Source organism: Parambassis ranga, chromosome 6 (assembly GCF_900634625.1).
Source record: "Parambassis ranga chromosome 6, fParRan2.1, whole genome shotgun sequence".
NCBI lineage: Eukaryota > Metazoa > Chordata > Actinopteri > Ambassidae > Parambassis > Parambassis ranga.
Genome location: NC_041027.1, coordinates 4,156,972 through 4,174,601, shown reverse-complemented (window position 1 = coordinate 4,174,601; position 17,630 = coordinate 4,156,972). Strand labels below are relative to the sequence as shown.

At 40.9% G+C, this 17,630-nt stretch overlaps 1 protein-coding gene across 2 annotated transcripts in view; it reads right to left on the bottom strand.

Annotated features, from left to right (window-relative positions):
• Nucleotides 1–17,630, bottom strand: part of tspan9a (tetraspanin 9a) — a 149,175-nt gene that overhangs the window by 2,708 nt on the left and 128,837 nt on the right. For both annotated transcript variants that reach the window (XM_028408407.1, XM_028408406.1), the window contains 5 exons: nt 16,206–16,397; nt 13,561–13,635; nt 4,564–4,665; nt 4,130–4,261; nt 2,476–2,559 (listed from right to left, as the gene is read on the bottom strand). In XM_028408407.1, the coding sequence (XP_028264208.1) occupies nt 2,476–2,559; nt 4,130–4,261; nt 4,564–4,665; nt 13,561–13,635; nt 16,206–16,397 (585 nt within the window). The remainder of the gene's footprint in view (nt 1–2,475; nt 2,560–4,129; nt 4,262–4,563; nt 4,666–13,560; nt 13,636–16,205; nt 16,398–17,630) is intronic.

Sequence of the window (17,630 nt, the reverse complement as noted above, 5' to 3'; positions counted from 1 at the left end):
GAGGGAACAAGAAGGAGATGGTGAAATTTGTGTCTGCATGTATGTGTGATATACTGTATGTGTACACGTGTGCCTGTGTGTGGTCTATTTGATGTTGACGCCTTGGGCTGGTTTGTGTTTCTGATGCACAATAAATCCTGTGGTGAAGCACCAACACATTTTTTTTAATGTTGGCTCTCTCTTTTTTCGTAGATGGCTCTTTTTTTTCTTCAAATACAAGCTCTGAAATCTATGTGATGGGGAAAAGAAATGTACACCACGCAAGCATTAAGCCAATGAAGTAAATTGAGATGCCACTGAATCAAAGTAGCCAGCTATCTCTTTGAAGTTTCCATTACCCCTGATACTTCTACATCAAACACAGTCACAAGGCTGATCCAAAAACTATTATCTGGCTAAGTTTATATGGCAGGGAAGCTGCAAAAGACTGTGTGCTGCATAGTTTTAAATAAAAAAAAAGGCAACGTGGACTCCTCTGGGAATTCCCGTGGTATGTGATTAGCCTGGGAAAGCTGCTGATTCTCCTTTTGTTTCAGTGCAAACCTAATTTGCGGAGTGGCTTCGCAGAAAATAGCACCTTAACCTTGCTTTCAATCAAATCACGAAGCACCATTCGGAAGCTGAGAGGGACCAATAAAAGACGACTTTAGAAGCAGACCAATTATTTACATGAGGCGTTATCTGACATGCATGGAAAGTTTTAGCTGTCTGATTCATTCAGACAGTGTGACAGTTGCTCCTGCAGGACTCTTCACAGCTCAATCATCCCTCCTTGCTTAAGAATATGTAAGTACTGGTGAGAGTTTTTAAACTATGATGGATTAAGATACACATACAGTGCAGGTTTTTGCCAAAGTCTGTCATATATGTTGCAAATCTAAATCATTCATACACCAGCTCAGAGTGCCTCGGGCTATTATGTAACGCCGCAGATTTGAGGGGCATCAGCTCTTTATGATGCTCCTCCGTTGTCATGTTCTCCACCTTGCCTGCGAGACTGCTAATCTGACAGTGTTTCTAGACACTGCACACCTGAATCAGTGTGTGTGTGTGTGAGAGAGAAATCCTTATGTCAGTGTTTAAATGAGGCCTTATTTGTCAATGTGTATGTTGTGTATGTGTAGAGAGTGTGAACAAACAGGGAACAGGCGGTGTCACACTGAATAAAAAGTGATGATGTACAGCTATCATGTATAATGCTTTCAGTGCGAATGTGAGCTTAGAAGCTTAAGCATCTTGTTCCCCCGAGGACAAACCTATGGGGAGAAAAAAATCTTGCAAAATTCGACAATCAGGTTTTTTCTTTGAGGCCACCTCGCTGTGAACGAAGCGCTGAATCACGGATTAGCATACTGGAGACTGGAAGAGGAAGAAGTGGACTGCAAGGGGATGAAAGCAATACTGAGACAGATGCAAATGCAAATAAATATTGAAGCCAAAGGTTTTGGAGGACAGCAGGTGGGCGTTAAAGTGACAATGGATCATTTTAATCTGTATGTGCTATTTACTGAATAGCTGAAAAGTACATAGCACATGTGCTTTAAAAAGCTGAAGTGCAAGTGTAAACACATTCAGGGACGAAGATAAAGCTTTAAACTAAAGTACTTTCTCTTTTTTTTAACAGTGAGTAATTACACAAACACATTCATCATCCATGTGTTTCCAGTGTTGCTGTGAAAAATCATAGATTTACACAGGAAATATAAAACTCTGACAACTGTGAAATAAAGAGATTATACTGTGTGAACTAATGCACTATAGCTCCTAGCTTTCTGGAGTTCCTGGTGAGTGCTGAGATCACACAAACACAGCACACTTTGTTGCTTGCTAACTAGAGATACCGTCTGTACAGTTGGGGTGCTGGCTGACTGGAGCGAATAAACGTATCTTATGAAACACTCCAGGCATTTAAATTTGCACAAACGAATGGCAAAAATAGGCTTTGTTCAGTCTGAAGACACTTTTAGAACACAGCCTCCAAGTAAGTGGGGGAGAAAAAAAAGAAAGCTACTGCAAAGACAGTGAAGAGGAGACACTAACTGTATAAAGAGGGATAGATGCAAAGCAGAGTTTAGGAGCAAAGGAGAAAAGGTACCACCAGAGGAATATCTATCACCTCTCCCTACAAGCGCAGCCTTTAATCGACTCCGCGCCTGCTCCTCTACATTCAGTATGTCTGCATTCCTATCTCCCGGTGGCTCTGCTGCTACCTTACTGTAGCCCGCTTGGCACAAAGCCAGGTGGCTTTGATTCTTCCAGACAGGATCAGTGTGCAGAAGATTGGGACTTCAATATTTCAAGATGTGTGGGTGCTCAGAACGCCCACTGAGGACAAGCCTCATAACTTAGAGGACAAGCCTCATAACTTAATAGAGGATGATTTGTGTTTTTTTTACATGTCAGGCAGACAGGCACACAGCAACATCAAAATAAACATAGATAGAAATAAGCGTTTATCACCAAGCCTCCTCCTACCTGCACCACCAAGATGACCATGCCGATGGTTCCCAGGAGGTGCTTGTTTTCATCCAGCCATTCCTCCACTTTCTCAAAGCAACCCTGAAATGGAAGAAAAGCCTGTAAATATACCAGTGAAAAAACATGTATTTTCAGAGCAGCTGTGGGATTATGTCACTTCAGTTGCAGCTCTGTCCGTCTCCTGTTAAGTCACCTAGAAAAACTCTACCATCCTGTTCACAGTTCTGCAGAAAAAAATGCATTTCTTTCATATAAGATACACCCTCGGATGGTTGACCAGCAGGTGAGGTGTTAAAACAGGTGAATTACTTATGAGTGATTGCTTTAATATGCCGCCTTATGAGACATATGGACATATATATGCACTAATCACACCCTGAAATACATTCCCACCCGGGTTCATTCAGAGGTCGCTCCCTGGCAGGAAGGTAAGGTGAAAGATTTAATGGTGGTTTCAGCTGCAAAGTGGTGTTCCTTCTTGAGTGTGGGTGCTGAGGCAGCATGTAAAAATGTAACCATACAGTACAAGGCTGCCTCCTCTGGGCAGGATTACACACAAGCTTTTTAAGTGATGAGCTTTCCCAATGGGCCAGCTCAATGCCTGCATATTTTCATTTTGGCAATTATATTACAGCTTTTAATCCTCTGCTAACAAACCACATGCTGGGACAATAGCAGATTAGAGTTGTAATGGTGGAAAAAGATTGGTGAACACTGTGCGGCATGGTTTTGTTAAAAAATAAAAATAAAAAAATTCATTTAGGACCAAGAGGGAAACTTTAAACACACGCAAAGGCTTGTAACGGCAATCACTGAACAGATGGACTAAACACTGAACAAGGACTGAACAAGTCATAATTGTCATGTCCTTTGTGAATCAAGGCATATAAAAAGTCTGCCTAATGAGAGCCATGATGTCTTAGAGGAAAGTAAGGAAAGTTTTTAACCTTGTCTGCATCTCCACAGTGCTTTCATGTGCGAGCACTTGCTTAGACATGATAATGGACTGCTCATAAAACTGGACAAATCCACTGAAGCTCAGTGTGGCGGCTCTAATTCTGCATATTCATAGTGCTGCCAATACTGAATGTGGAAAAGGTGAAGCAAAAAGCTTTTTTAAAGGATTTTTAAGGGACTATGTTTATGAAAAAAATCACTTAAATGTATAGGACAAAGGAGGTTCAATCATTCTGGATTGTATGCATGTCCACACAAAGTCGGAGGGAAGATGAAAAAAATAATAAAAAAAAGCTACACACTCTATTATACTTTCAATTATTCTCTGATTGTAATTTTCATTTTGTCCCTTTTTCCATCTCTGCGTTTCGTTTGGTGTCTCTGCTGTTGCTTTGCTACAGTTGTTGCTGTAGTCTCTTTGTACCTGTAGCTGTTGTGTATCCTGTTGTGGCCATTTAGCATTTCTTTGTGGTGATTTTAAGTCTTTCTGTAGAAATGTTGTTTCACTTCATAGAGTGTTTTATGTCTTTGTAGTTGTTGTTTTGTAGTTTTTTGTAGTCCTTTGATTAACTTCAACAACAAAAAAACCCTCTTCAAACAGAAGCTCCTCAGTAGGCCTGATCAGAATTCCCTTCATAGCTGTATTTTGTACTGTATGTGTAACTAAAAAACAAAACAGCCAATGTCAACCCACCCTGTTCCAGAACATGTTGGTGGAGTTTCGGCCACAGTTCTGGTAATGCTCTTGGCAGCAGCGGTCAGGAACGACCTTCTCCTTCAGAGCCTCGTGCCAGTCTGTGTATGCGATCACACCGCAACACTTCCACTGTAAGAGCCACACACACAAACACAAGATTAGTTAATGTTTCCCATCAGTCCAGAAAGAACTCACTTTAATGTAAAAATTCTCATAATTAGTCCTTTTTTAAACAATATGTGGCTACAATAATGGAAAGCAACACATTTCAACAGCTAGTTTGGACTTTACTTACATTAATGCCACAGCTACAAGCCAGCAAGTACATTAGCTGGAATATTTCAGTATAACTTTGCATTTATGTGCCGTGCCTAGTGATGTGATTAAAGAGTCATGTTTGTAATATTCAGTGTAATGTCTGATCTGCCTACCTCTGCCTGGATGATGTTCCAGGCGTTTCGCAGGCCTATGTTGTTTTCAGAGTTGTAGAGAGCGAGCCCATCCTTCAGATCCTGCTTTGCATTCTCACTCACCTGCAGATAAGAAGGAAACCATTAGCTTTGGTGGGAAACATTGGTTTGAGGGGAGCTGCTCAGCAGGAACAGTTAAATGAGTTATAGCATTCAATGTAGTATACTTGGCAGGAGTTCTTTTTAGCTGTCAATGTCTTTTTCACACAGATAACAAACAGTAAACAGTGTAATGGTGGTGTCCATGGTGTGCCGTGAAGTGCTTTTATAGGATTGTTTAGACCACAGAGAGTACATAGTTTTTTTTGCTTAAGTACGAAAACACTGCCACAATTCAAAGGCCCCTTTAAATGGGTCAGAGAAGTGCAGCCTTCTTCTCTTGGTTGAAAAATATCTACCTGATTCACCAAAAATTCATTACACACCAGTGACAGAGTAGAACTGACAGCCCCGGAATACGCTTCAGTTGTTGCTAGGTGACTGTCCCATCCCTTGATTTGTCTCACAGGCCAACAAGGCCACATCATTTCTAAATGCATTTTTCAAAGTATGACTCAAAAGGGAAGATAAAAAATGAGATAAAGTGTGGGTGATGGACACCCTCAAAGATCGCCTTCTGGATGTGGAGTTTTAAACTTGTGAAAACTTTGTCTGAGAATGAAGGAAAGATGAATACTACAGCATACAAATGTGTTTAGAATTAAGAAGTAATTTTATTGAATTGAGAAGGTTAGACTTATTCTGTAATGCAAAAATGAGACCAGCTAGTGTTAAGCTGAGTTTATGTTGTCATTTTAATTCACAACCTACACAGTTTTAGAATTGGGTGACACAAAAAGACAGCAGCTCGGTTACAGTTAACCTTTTTATTCTTTTCATAAAAAGACACTCTTACTGTGACTTGGATTTTTATGTGATGATGACTGCACATCTGACACGTCATGTGTCGCTTCCCTCCGTGCAGTCAGCTCCAGTGTGCCCTTCAGCTGTGCCAGCTAATCATTTTCCCCTTGACTGAACCCCAACAATGTGCTCAGGGTTGTGCCATGTCTGATGGAGATTAATATCTCATCGGATGTGTTAATGAGATACAAAATCAGAGCTTTAGCTCTCCTGCAGTTTGCGACGCCTGTAGGGGATTTCGCTAACTGCCAGGACAGATTGAGAGGCGCTTCAGATGTGGGGTAATTATGACTGGAAAAATGACATGCACTGCAACCACGCTGAACATCTTCACAGGCAGTACAAGTAAAACTACAATGTGAGAGAAAGTGCTTGCTTTAATAGCAAAGGTCTGAGCGTGTGTAGAGGAATACATGTTTTTAGAAGACAGTAGCAGCAGCCGCATGTCTGTCATGTCTTGACAACAAGATGCTTTCAGCTATTCACAAATTTCTTTACTCGTGGAGGGACGGCTGCTGTTCAGCTCAGCAGTGTTTGTGAGCTGCTCGGTAAATCCTTCAGTTAAAAATAGAGGCAGGAACATCCAAGCTGCTAGGTTATGTCAGTGAAATACAATGTTAATGTCACTTGACTAATACTGTAGCTTGTGTAGCTCAGCATCTGCTATGTGCTGCAGGGACAGATCAAACCTCCCATAGACCATACAGAAAGCCAGATTAGGCTTTAAATGAAGTGGTTATGCAGCTTATTGGTGGGAATAAAAAGCCTTAAACTCTTGTTTTCTCTGCTGTGAGGCATTCAAAATCTATTTCGCTGAATTAGACATAAAAGTCAAACTGAATTCTTACTCAGTAATTAAAGTTTCTCCGGCAATAAAATGCTTTAGTAATCATTAATCATGCAAAACCCATTAAAACATCCTTTTTGAAATAAGATTAGCATCATTTCAAATCCCACTCTTGTTTCTCCCTCTGTAACTTCACTGATGCAGAGGAGGATCCGTGTAGTGCACCTCGGGCTGCCGGCTCTGCCTTGTCTGTCCTTATGCAGGAAAATGAGATGAAGAGCAGCATCATCAATCTCTGCCTCACTTGTACTTTGTTTCTATCCTCTATCTTCTCCTCTCCATCTAGGCTACATGTGATGTGTTGCTCGCTCATTACTGACTCCTCACGCTAACACAGTCACTAGAGAGCTAAACCCCTCCTTTCCCCCACTACAATAAAAATCATCTTCTGAGTCTCCAATAAGTCTTTGCACGTCTTCTATTTCATGTGTGGAAGTCTTTGTTACAGCCTGAAATGAAACTTAATGATCCAGATTTACCACTAACGAGAGGCAGACAAATGAGTAGAGAACAAACAGGGATTTGATCGTACAATATTCTGACCCATTTTCTCTTTGCAAAAGAAGCTGATAAAAACACTTTTTTTGTGTGGTTGCATTAGCCTATTTTTTTTTGATAAGGAAAAACTAACTTCTTGACTGAAGCTTGCGTTGCTAGTGCTGGAAATAACAACATCGCACTGTGGCAACATCTAACTCCTGGTTAGGTTTACTCTGAAAGTTGCCACAGGGCATCAGTGCAATATTTCATGTGTGGCATATTGACAAAGCCCTGAGACGAAGCTGATGCTTCTCATTATATAGATAAGCCCGTGGTTTCCTCCAGGCTGACCAAGGCCACGCTCAGCAATACAGGACAGCACATTCATCACAGAAATCTAAAGGGGTCAGCCTCACCGGCGGGGGATAACACAAGTGAGTCACAGAAATGGAGAAAACAGACAGATAAATACATCGTATACAGCTTATGCAAAGCAGTGTATTTTTTAAAATTTTGGATGATTTTAAGTAGCAACTAAAGAAGACTGAGCAATAGTTGGTACACTAATGGTGATTCTGTGTTTGGCAAAAACAGTGTGAAGGTCCAGTTCTTGACATTTTATTTTCCCATATCAGCAAGTTAGAGTGAAAACCAGTAAACAAGACAAAAATAAAATGGCTCCAAGGAATATTTTGCCCCTTTTGCTACCTCACAACGAATCCACCACTTTCCCTTTTGTGTTTTCTCATAGCATGAAATGGGTCAAAAAGATGTCAACAACTTTAGTAAGTCTGCAATACTGCAGAGTGGAGAGGCTAGCTCACATTCCATACATGAAATATACCATATTTATATTCACCCCCAGATTCAGAGGCACCTATGTACTTCATCATCGCTACATTTGTGGAAAAACCCCTTTTCTATTTCTGCTAAAGATGCCTAATTATTTAGCTATTTTTACTTATTACTGTTGAATTGTGTTGTTGTTTTGTGTGGGGTGTAAAAAAGATATTTGGAAAAGATCTAGACAAATGACCAAATGTAAGGTGTTAAAGTTCTTTTCTTCACCACATCTTTGCACAGAAATGTTAAGAATTCCGGCGTGAGGACTTCCTTCTGTCAGAACTGAACCCAAAATCTGTTGACATGGTAACACCCAGGGGAGCAGGTACACTGGGAGCTGTCACTGTGCAGACGTGGAGCTGCACTGAATACTCATTACCAGAGTAGACTGCCATGACAGAGCTGACTGCTCCCACTTTGAAAAAATGTGGAAGATGTGATCTTTTCTTTGGTGTGTCTGCATTATATATAAACTATGAAAAAAAAAAGATTTCATTGGTCAGACGGCTACAGTTCCATCTGCCATGTAGGCGACAAATTCCTCAAGTTCTCCCTTTGAGGACAGCTGGCCAACAACTGGTGTCATTGAAGCATTCAGAGATGCTCACATAACTCACACAGTGTCGCTTATTTACAGTCGGTGGTGCGACAGGTGTATAATATAAGAGTAATTTTGCTGTGTGAGTTTTATTCACTTTTACCCAACTTCCTATTCATCACTTTGAAGAATTATAATCTTCAAACAATGTTACAGTGTTTAATTCCAAACAAATCACAGTCTCCGCAGAACAATTCCCCCCTAAAAACAATTTATCACGCAGGTGGTTCAGTAAACACATTACCACTGTGAGAACAACTAAATGGAAAAAAGACAGACCATCTGTGAAATAAGGTTTCACAGATGGTCTAAGGTACAGACAGAGAGCAAAAGTAAAGCTATAGAAGTACGTTTTTCTTTTCAGTAGAACAGCAAAGGCTTTGCTGAAGTGGAATCATAATATATGACCATCATCAATGGAAACTCTGCTGACTTGTTTGGAAAGTTGAGTGCAGCATAGAGTTGCAGGACAGCTTTGAACAACAAATAGCATTACTAACTAGGCTCATTTTTTTGGGATGTGTTCTCCTGACTGCTCCTGTCAAAAGTTACTGTACTGTTTGCTCTGCTGTTTGTTAAATATTGGGCTAAAATGTGTATATTGTTTTTATTAGCCTAACTTACAGGGGAAATATTTAATATGTTACTTGTTTGTGTACCAATTGTATAATTATTATTGTATAATTGTTTTTTAATCAGTTCAACAAAAGGCCAGAGTTATTAGTTTACATCAAGATAGATAGATAGATAGACATGCTACTACTATTTTGAAGTGCAGCTCTGACTCCTTAACAATCTCCATCAAATCGCGGGACCCGGTTTTCAGACAAAATCAATCCGCAAATCTTGCAGACATTCTACCTGCAGCAGCGCCCCCTCCAGCAGATGGTGCCCTAGGTGACCACCTATGTCGCTAATGCCATGACCCGGCTCTAACTGTACATAAAGATGTACACCACGACCGTTCCCAAAAAACTGAACCCAAAACATCTGGATCTCTCCCCTGGTCACTGGCTGCAGTATAAGTCATAAACCATGCTTGCTCCATGTTAGTGGATAGGACAACTCGATTTGAGATATTTTTTTATCATAGTGATGTTCACATTATTCATGCAACTGCACAATGTACAGTATCATGGTGCGCTGTAGAAAAGAGATTTATGGTGAATGTTAACCCAACATTCATTCTTTTTTTTTAGCTGTGGTCTCCAACAACTCCTGAGGGAAATTTGTCTGAATCTTAAGTTACTCCATGCTCCAGTAACTCAGTAACTTTGTAAGTCTGCTGATTGGTGCTGGTTTGGTAAAGTGGGTCCTTGGAGGTTCAAATAAAAAAGGGTTTCCTGCTGCAGCTGTAAATGCGGTCTATAGAGAGTGAACCATATTAGTAAGGATGAAGGATCACCAGATCTCCAAATAAATGAGCTAATCTCTCTGCTTTGGCACTTTTTTTCATTACACATACTGTAGTCATGTGACCTGTTGTTGACATAAAAAATATTGTTTATGTTTAGCCTTTGTAAACATCCCTTCTGTTACTTGGGCATCCATCCACATAGAATACACACACGATGTAATGACCATCTGTGCAATGCAAAACTAATGGATTACCAAGATGGTGAATTCATATGAACAACTTGTAACTTTGTGCACAGCTCTTTACATTGACCTTACTATTCTTTATTATAGCCACCAGGGAACAAAGACACTGTAGAACATATATGCAGGCATTCTTTCCTGTAAAGGGCCAAAGGAAAATGGCCATGGGACAAAAATAAATCAAACAGGCACTCTCTAGCTCCTAATAAGACAAATTAAAGCATCTATCTGTCGAAGACATCTTGCCTTGCTGACACACAACTAGTGAGCATTTCATGAGAATATTTACAAAAAGCATGGCAGACCTCAAATTAGGCAGCCCCGCTTGTTGGTAAATTACTAGAAAATACTCCTTTCTGCTGTTTAAATTACAAAGGAATCCATTGTAAGCCCAGGTGTCCTACTTTTCTTGTTGGCACCTATAAATGCAGTTTGTGTTCAAATTGTTTAGTGTGTGGATAGAGAAGATGCAAAACGATGCTCTAATGGTGTACAACTGTTTGTAATATTCATTTGACATATTTGTGAGACTAATTTCTCTCCATTTACAACTTGGAATGTCTGTTGCCACAGGCTTCATAATCTTTCTAATCTTCCTTAGTGTAATGTACTCATTTGAAATAATTTTACCAAGATTTTTTCAAAGCTTCAAATCCAGGGCACGTTCTCCCTAAGTATTTTTGTGAATGAAATGAAATAGGTTTTTCTTCTGTTGTCAGATCACTGAGGCATTGTTGGCTCGCCTCCAGTCAGCTAAAAAGAGCGTTACTTCATAACTAAACACGCAGTCACACCCCGTCTTCCATCATCAGCTGCACACTCTTCAGGGACACACTCGGGTCAAAAAGCTGCACCTTTTTTTTTTATTTGCATCTAATTTGTCACCTTATCTCCCCTGTGCCTCTTTCAGACATCTTTAGTTTTCCTATCTCGCCTGGCATGATCAGTACCAGCATTCTGGCAGGACACACTGGCTTTAATTTTCAAATCCTTTCACTCTTGGGAACCTAACAGTTCAGTTTCATAGTTCAGCCTTGGACAAGTGCTTTTACAACCCTGAAAATATAATAAATACTGTGGAGACAAGCAGCATCAGAGCCAGAGGACTCCCAACAGCACATCATTAACTAGGATGCTTAGTTTTCCTCAGCTAGTTTGCAGGCTTGTGCTGAATAGCCTGAGGCCAGGGTACTCTGCAGAGCCAGGGTAAAGACCCCTACTCCTACTCTGTAATTGTTCTGGAAAAATGATGCATGGCAGGGGATTGAATATAATACAGCCTCTGCATAAATGTCACACATTGCTCTACATGTGTACTGGTTTGTTGGGTTGGATACATGAGGCCACAGCCTTCCCTGCTTCCTCATTGCAAGCCTTTCTTCCTTTCTCCCTCCTTTATCACATCATTGCCTTTCTTCTGACTTTTTCCAAAACTTCACAGTATCATGTCTTTATGTCATCTCACTTGCATCACATTTGTCCTCTTTCGATCCTACTTCCAGACTATTTTGGTGCATTTCAGCACCCTAACACATTCATCTTTCCTTCCAGCCCTGGCTTTGATATCTCATTTCTCTTTTTCTCTCACCTCTGTCCACCTGCTTTTCTTCCGCACCTCCTGCATTTCCTTTCTTCCTCCACCTATACGAGCACACTCCGGTGCTTCCTGCCTCTTTGCTCACCAGGTTCTGCTTCCTCATTTGGAGCTAATAAAGCTTCACCGGTGTTCAGCTCAGCGTGTTGGGTCGACGGCGGCACAATGAGGTCACAGCGTTAAAGACGGATGGATGTAATCTGGTTTGTGGCCCAACCATCTGCTGTAGTCAGCTGGTTGCTAACTGCAGGGCCAGCCTTTATTATACTACGGCCTCTACATGGCATTTAATCAGAGAGCTTAACACTACCGGGCTGTGGAAGGAAAGACGGAAGTACCCACGCATAAGTTGTACCTGGAGGCAACACTGCTGGGGCAAGGAAGACGGGAGAGAAATTCTCCATTAAGAAGAAAGAGCAGTACCTCTTGAGCTGGATTAAACAGGTAGGAATGCAGAAATGAGGGTGGAAAAATATGCTCCCCCAGCCTCACCACTTTCTGTATGTTCCTATCTTCCCCTCTTCTTGTTGACAGCTTGTCATCCGTAAGGATCACAGTTTGCACGAGGCGTCAGTCATGACTTAAAGATGACCTATTTGAAAAACTAAAATATCTGTTTTGCAAGCTTCTGTCAATACACGTTTAAAAGCTGCCAGCCACTGTATGTCTTCCAGTCTTCTTAATAAATGCCTTCAGAAGATCAGATGTAAGAAGTGAATTAGTGATTCCTCTGATCACAGCCTGTAGCAGAGGATGAGGAGAGCCCGCACAGCATGATGGATCACACCGGAGGGAAGTCAAGAGGACAGGAGAGAAGAAACAAAACAAAAAGCAATCAAGCAAATGAAAGCTTTGTTGCGACCGACACCAATTGTACTTCATCTAAATCTTTAACATACAGTGCTGGTTGAGAAACAGCTCCCATCTTACATCTTGGCAGGCTGAAAATGCCATCTCCAATAATGTATAATTTGCTGTAATGGCCGTGCCTTCCAATGACATTTAAGGACCAATGAAGGAAAATATATTTGGTGGTGATTCACATTATCGTGGTTTCACATCCCATTAGGCGTAAGCCAGCGTAAACACACTGTAATTTGGTGAGATAGGATACAGATAAAATACAATCAGCATGAATGAGACTGTTCTCAGAGTATCACCCTTATCCTTTTGCCTCATTTAAAGAATCTTTCCCTGACTTCACAGGTGATGGGAAGGCCCTGCTGTGAAGTCGAGAGGTTCTTTATTTAGATTCCACTGGAGGGATCAGGGGTTTGAATGTTTTTATTTATTTATTTATTTTTAAAGTAATGCTAGCAATATTTGGTGATAAGACAACAGACATATTTACTCCTGACAGGGTGTGCCTGCGAGACCTGATCCAAATCTGAGAATGGATTGGCTGCTAAATGAATTCTTTTATCTGCCTGAGAGACTAAGTTTGAGCAATAACCTCTGAACAAAGAAGGAGAATTAGCCAATGTCCTGAGGGCCGTGCGACATTGAGATTTTGAATATATAAATAGATCTGTCGGCGACGCGTCCTTGAAAACAGATAGAAGTTGTTATTTCCTCGCCCTGCACTTTGTGAACACTTGTGGTGTGATTAAATTAAACGCAGTGAAGAGCCTGGCCAGTAATATCCATCTGGTGTCACCCCACACACATTCACCTGACTCGACCACACTCAGGGGTCATGGGAAATGTACTCGGGACTAATTACAGGGAGCCAACTGGTGGGGATTGGGCTGCGTTTTGTGGCCTAACCTTTGACTGCTGTCTTAACAGCAGAATGATCACTTTCAAGCTCCGTGTGGAGAAACACTCAGATAAGAAAGAGGAAACTCTGACCCACCTAGAAGCAACTGGAACAGGGATATGTTTATCGCACTAGCTGCTTTTATTGCTTTCTGCATTCATGTTTGGTGCCGTGTGTGTGTGTGAAGTAGCTTTTTATGTTATTAACTTCCCAAGGCGTTTTTTTTTCTTGGAGTTATGAGATGTGTTCAGAAAAATGGTCTGTGAGTGGACAGGAACAAAATAAAAGACATAAGCTCTTAGAGTGAGACGTAACCCTGAAGAAACTCAACTTACCTTATCTGAGTACACAAAGAACAGGATGAGCAGTATCAGCTCTGCCAGAAGAATTATCAGCAGGACAATGAAGAACTGTCAGAGAGAGAGAGGCAGAAAGAGATGGGCTTGTTATAACAGTTGCTCTGTCAGTATTATAAATCTACCTTGTGTTGCCAATAAAAACACAGCTAAAATAAATCTGAGCATCTTGGCCCATTAAGTATCTGGTGACAGACAAAACAGCCACTTCACGAATGAATATTATATACAGCGTGTATAATTTTATAAGCTCTGCCTGAATGATTTGTGGGTGCATGTGATTTAAACTCTAACCTCAAGCATATGTGTGATTTCTTCTAAATATATAAAAAGCAACAATATCAGTCAAGATAAATCATTTGTGACATTTTAGAAATCATTATTATCCAGATGGAAACTTAAGACGATGTTTATATCATGTTTGGTCCCCCCCCCCCCCCAAAAAAAAACAGTTTTGCTCTCTATGGAAAAGTCTGCTTTGAGTGACAGACCTTCCAGGTCTTAGACACTGCCAAGATGGCAACAGCCGGAGTCATCACAGCAGAGCTTTAAAACAGAAATCTATGGGTGACATAACGAAGGGTTCATCTATAGGACAGATAAGCTTAGAGAAAGAAGAAAAAACAGATGGACAGCCTGAATGTAAGGAAACCTGCCTACAAGCATCTATTCGAGCTCATCAAATCATATATACACATATGTAGTGCAGGGTTAAGTGAGCCTGCAAACATCAAGACAATGTTATACGTTTATAAAACTGAAAATTTGTTGGTGGTAACTTCATGTTCATCATTGAAAGAGGTGCTGATCTCTAGGCAGGAAAGCAAACTAATTCCTATATATAAAAATATATACACATATGTACATTTAAAAAGCAGAAGGAGAGATCTTTAAAAAACATGACAAAAGAAGTAGGAGTAATAGAGGGAGGAAAAAGTACTGGAGGGCTTGTGAATGTGTGACAGAGGAAGCTTTAATACCTCCTCAGATTAATTTCCACCACAGCCGTGCATCTCATCTACTATTTTCCTCTCTCTCTCTACATGACTCGATATTTACAGAGCTCTTCTGCACAGCGTGGGAGGAGGCACGCAAACCCAGATTTCAGAAAACCCCATTAATTCCTAACTCATTTGGGAGGGAGGGGGTAGGCCATTATTTATGTCAAGGCCCACATAAAATAGTAAAAAACTGCCTGTTGTGTGATGAGTATCTGGGTTGCCAGTTTAGTGAATCACTGTGGAGCGTTCACAGTCAGCTTGTCACGTTTTTCTGGCACTGATGGTAAAAGAAGTTTCTGACAATTCACTCGTTCCAGGTTTAATAAAAAAAAGAGTTGCTTTTAAAGCCAGATATTTCAGTGTTTTCTCACCCAATTTGTTTTTGGTTTAAAGTTGTCTTAGTAAATATTTTTTTGGCATTAAATAAAAGAGACTGAAAATGTAACTTCAGAAGATGTGTAAGCTTTAAATATTTCAATTCCAAGGAGAGCTGTCCGCAGACTAACTTCAGAGATAATATGTCAAGGTAAATGCTCAGATCTGTTTGCTTCAGAAGATCTAAACACACTCTGATGTTCCCACATATTGAAACCCTAAGCTTACTCCCAGCACTACCCTCTAACCCCTGGTAGTGCTTTGCTAGAATGACACACTAAGAAAAAAAACAACAACAGCGAAACCAAATTATTGCGGCCAAAACCGAAACCACGTCTCACATAGACGTAATGGGGAACCTTAGAACTTTAATATTTTCCATTAAGTCTCTTTTTTACTCCCTCATTCCAGCCACCCCCCTCCCACTCCCCCCCCCCCCCTGCTTCACAGTTGTTAGGCAGGTGAAGGAAGCCCTGTCTAACACTGAGGATTTGGTGGAGCTTTTGACTGATGCAAGAGCTTCAAGGGATTGAGCTGTTTGTGATGTTAAGCACTCAGAGCTCCAACTCCACTTCTCATTTAAAGTTTCTATACACATGAAAGTTTTTTTCCCCTCCTTTCTGAAGATCCACACACAGACCTCATCCCTTTATTGGACGAACTTTCATAATTAACTTGTGCTTAAGATAAAACACTTGTACAACTTTAGGCAAACAGTGCAATGTCAAGACAGAACTGTCTCTGTAATGAATAATAGAACATTCTCAATTATTGAGCTCAGAACTATTAAATGGCTTTTTAGCATGCTATGTACATGTGCTAATTCATCCATGTGTTTGACACAAAAGGCTTCCTGACTGACAGTGCTTTCACTGAGCTGTGAACAGAGCTGTGGAAATGACGTGTGTGTTGGTGGTGATTTCCAGAGAGGCAGAGCCCCATCGCTGCAACTCTAGTCCTTTGTGAGCCACGTTGATACAACACCGACAGAGCTGTCCTAGTCAGTCATCTACCTCCACTAAGAAAGACGAATGCAAACGCTGAGCCCTTTTTTTGTATTTTAAGCATCAGTAAACTCACTTGGATGCCTAAACTTTGGAGGATATAAGCGGCCATGTCTGCAAATCCTATTTTCATGAAAAACAGAGGAAAGAGTGGCATGTGCTTTTATTCTAGAGCAGTATGTGTATATTTTTCTTATTTATTATAGAGTATGGCCTTTATTATAGGTATTTAGATTTAACTCACGCTCAGAAGCAGGCACTTGTTCTCCTTGATGGCACCCAGGCAACCAAGAAAGCCCGTTACCATGACGATGGCGCCAATGGCGATGACCATGTTGGCAGCTGACAGCGAAGGGAATGAGGGTGAGAAGGTGGCGAAGCTTCCCTGAGACACAGAGAGCCAGATGCCCACGCCGAGCAGTCCACAGCCACATAACTGCAAGGCAAAAAGATAAAACAGGCGACAAGGTGAGAAAACAAACAGCACACAATTTGATATCTTTTCAGTGAAAACTGCAGAAAAAAAGATTCAGCCCTCCCTCTGGCTTCTTTTACAATATAGAAAGTCACAAAGTTAAAGTTAGCATTAAATGGTGAGAAATCCTATGTCATAAGGCCCAGTGCAACAGTCTCCACCCAGGCAATCATACATCACCAAACGCTGCTCAAAAAACAAGGGGGTTTACACCAATTACAACGACGATAAGCCAATAACAGCTCTGCAAGAGATTACAGCAAAAATTGGACTTGGGCCATGCTGTTCTTTTTTTTTTTGCACATTTGAGCTGATTACATTAAATCCTGAACAAACAGTGATGTAATTACTGCCTGCCCCTAAATAAAAAAAAAAAAAAGAAAAAACTTCCAGGCTTTCCAAAGCCACCTGTAGTAGAGTTTAACTTCACCTAGAGGGAGCATTTCCCTATAATCTCCCCCTGTCAGCCTGCCAGGCCCCTGCTGATGTGTGTGTGTGTGTGTGAGGTCTGGATTGTGAGTCTATTAATGCAAGAAAGTGTTTATGGAAGGCTTTGATTGGCGGAGAGGAGTGTCCCTGCCCGATGATGTGTTGGTCAATTTATCATGGGTAAGAGCCACACAACATGTCCACAGCGTGGTGAGGTGGTGAGATATAGTCTAGGAGCTAAGCGGTAACATTTTTGCAAACGCCTATTAGAGTGAAAAACCCTGAGCAATCTTGACATGAATAAAGAAAAAAAAAGAAATAGTCAAAAATGAAGTAAAATACAGAGAGGGGCTGTGGTAAATCATTGTGTGCCGCTCTTTATTCCTCTCTATTCACATCTCTCCTCTCTTCCTTTGTCATCTTTGCACTGCTGTGCCAGAACACTTTAATGCCCGTCAGCAATATGCACAACAAACCTGCTGCGCATGCAAACAAACACACACACACACTGAGGCACGTATTCATAAACAGACACAGTCGTCATCAGGTATGGAGAAATAGCAATTCTGCTTAAACCTGTTTTCACACTAAAATAATTAATCTACCACCCACAGACCTAATTTTCAGGAGCTGACAATGTTTAACTGTCAAATAGCACTGCCGATAATAAACCGAGAAATGAGCCGCACTTTCATAACAAACAAGTGAAGCTTCGGTTTGACTGATGACACAAATCTGTTGTTCAGCTCTGTCACCGCGCAGTGA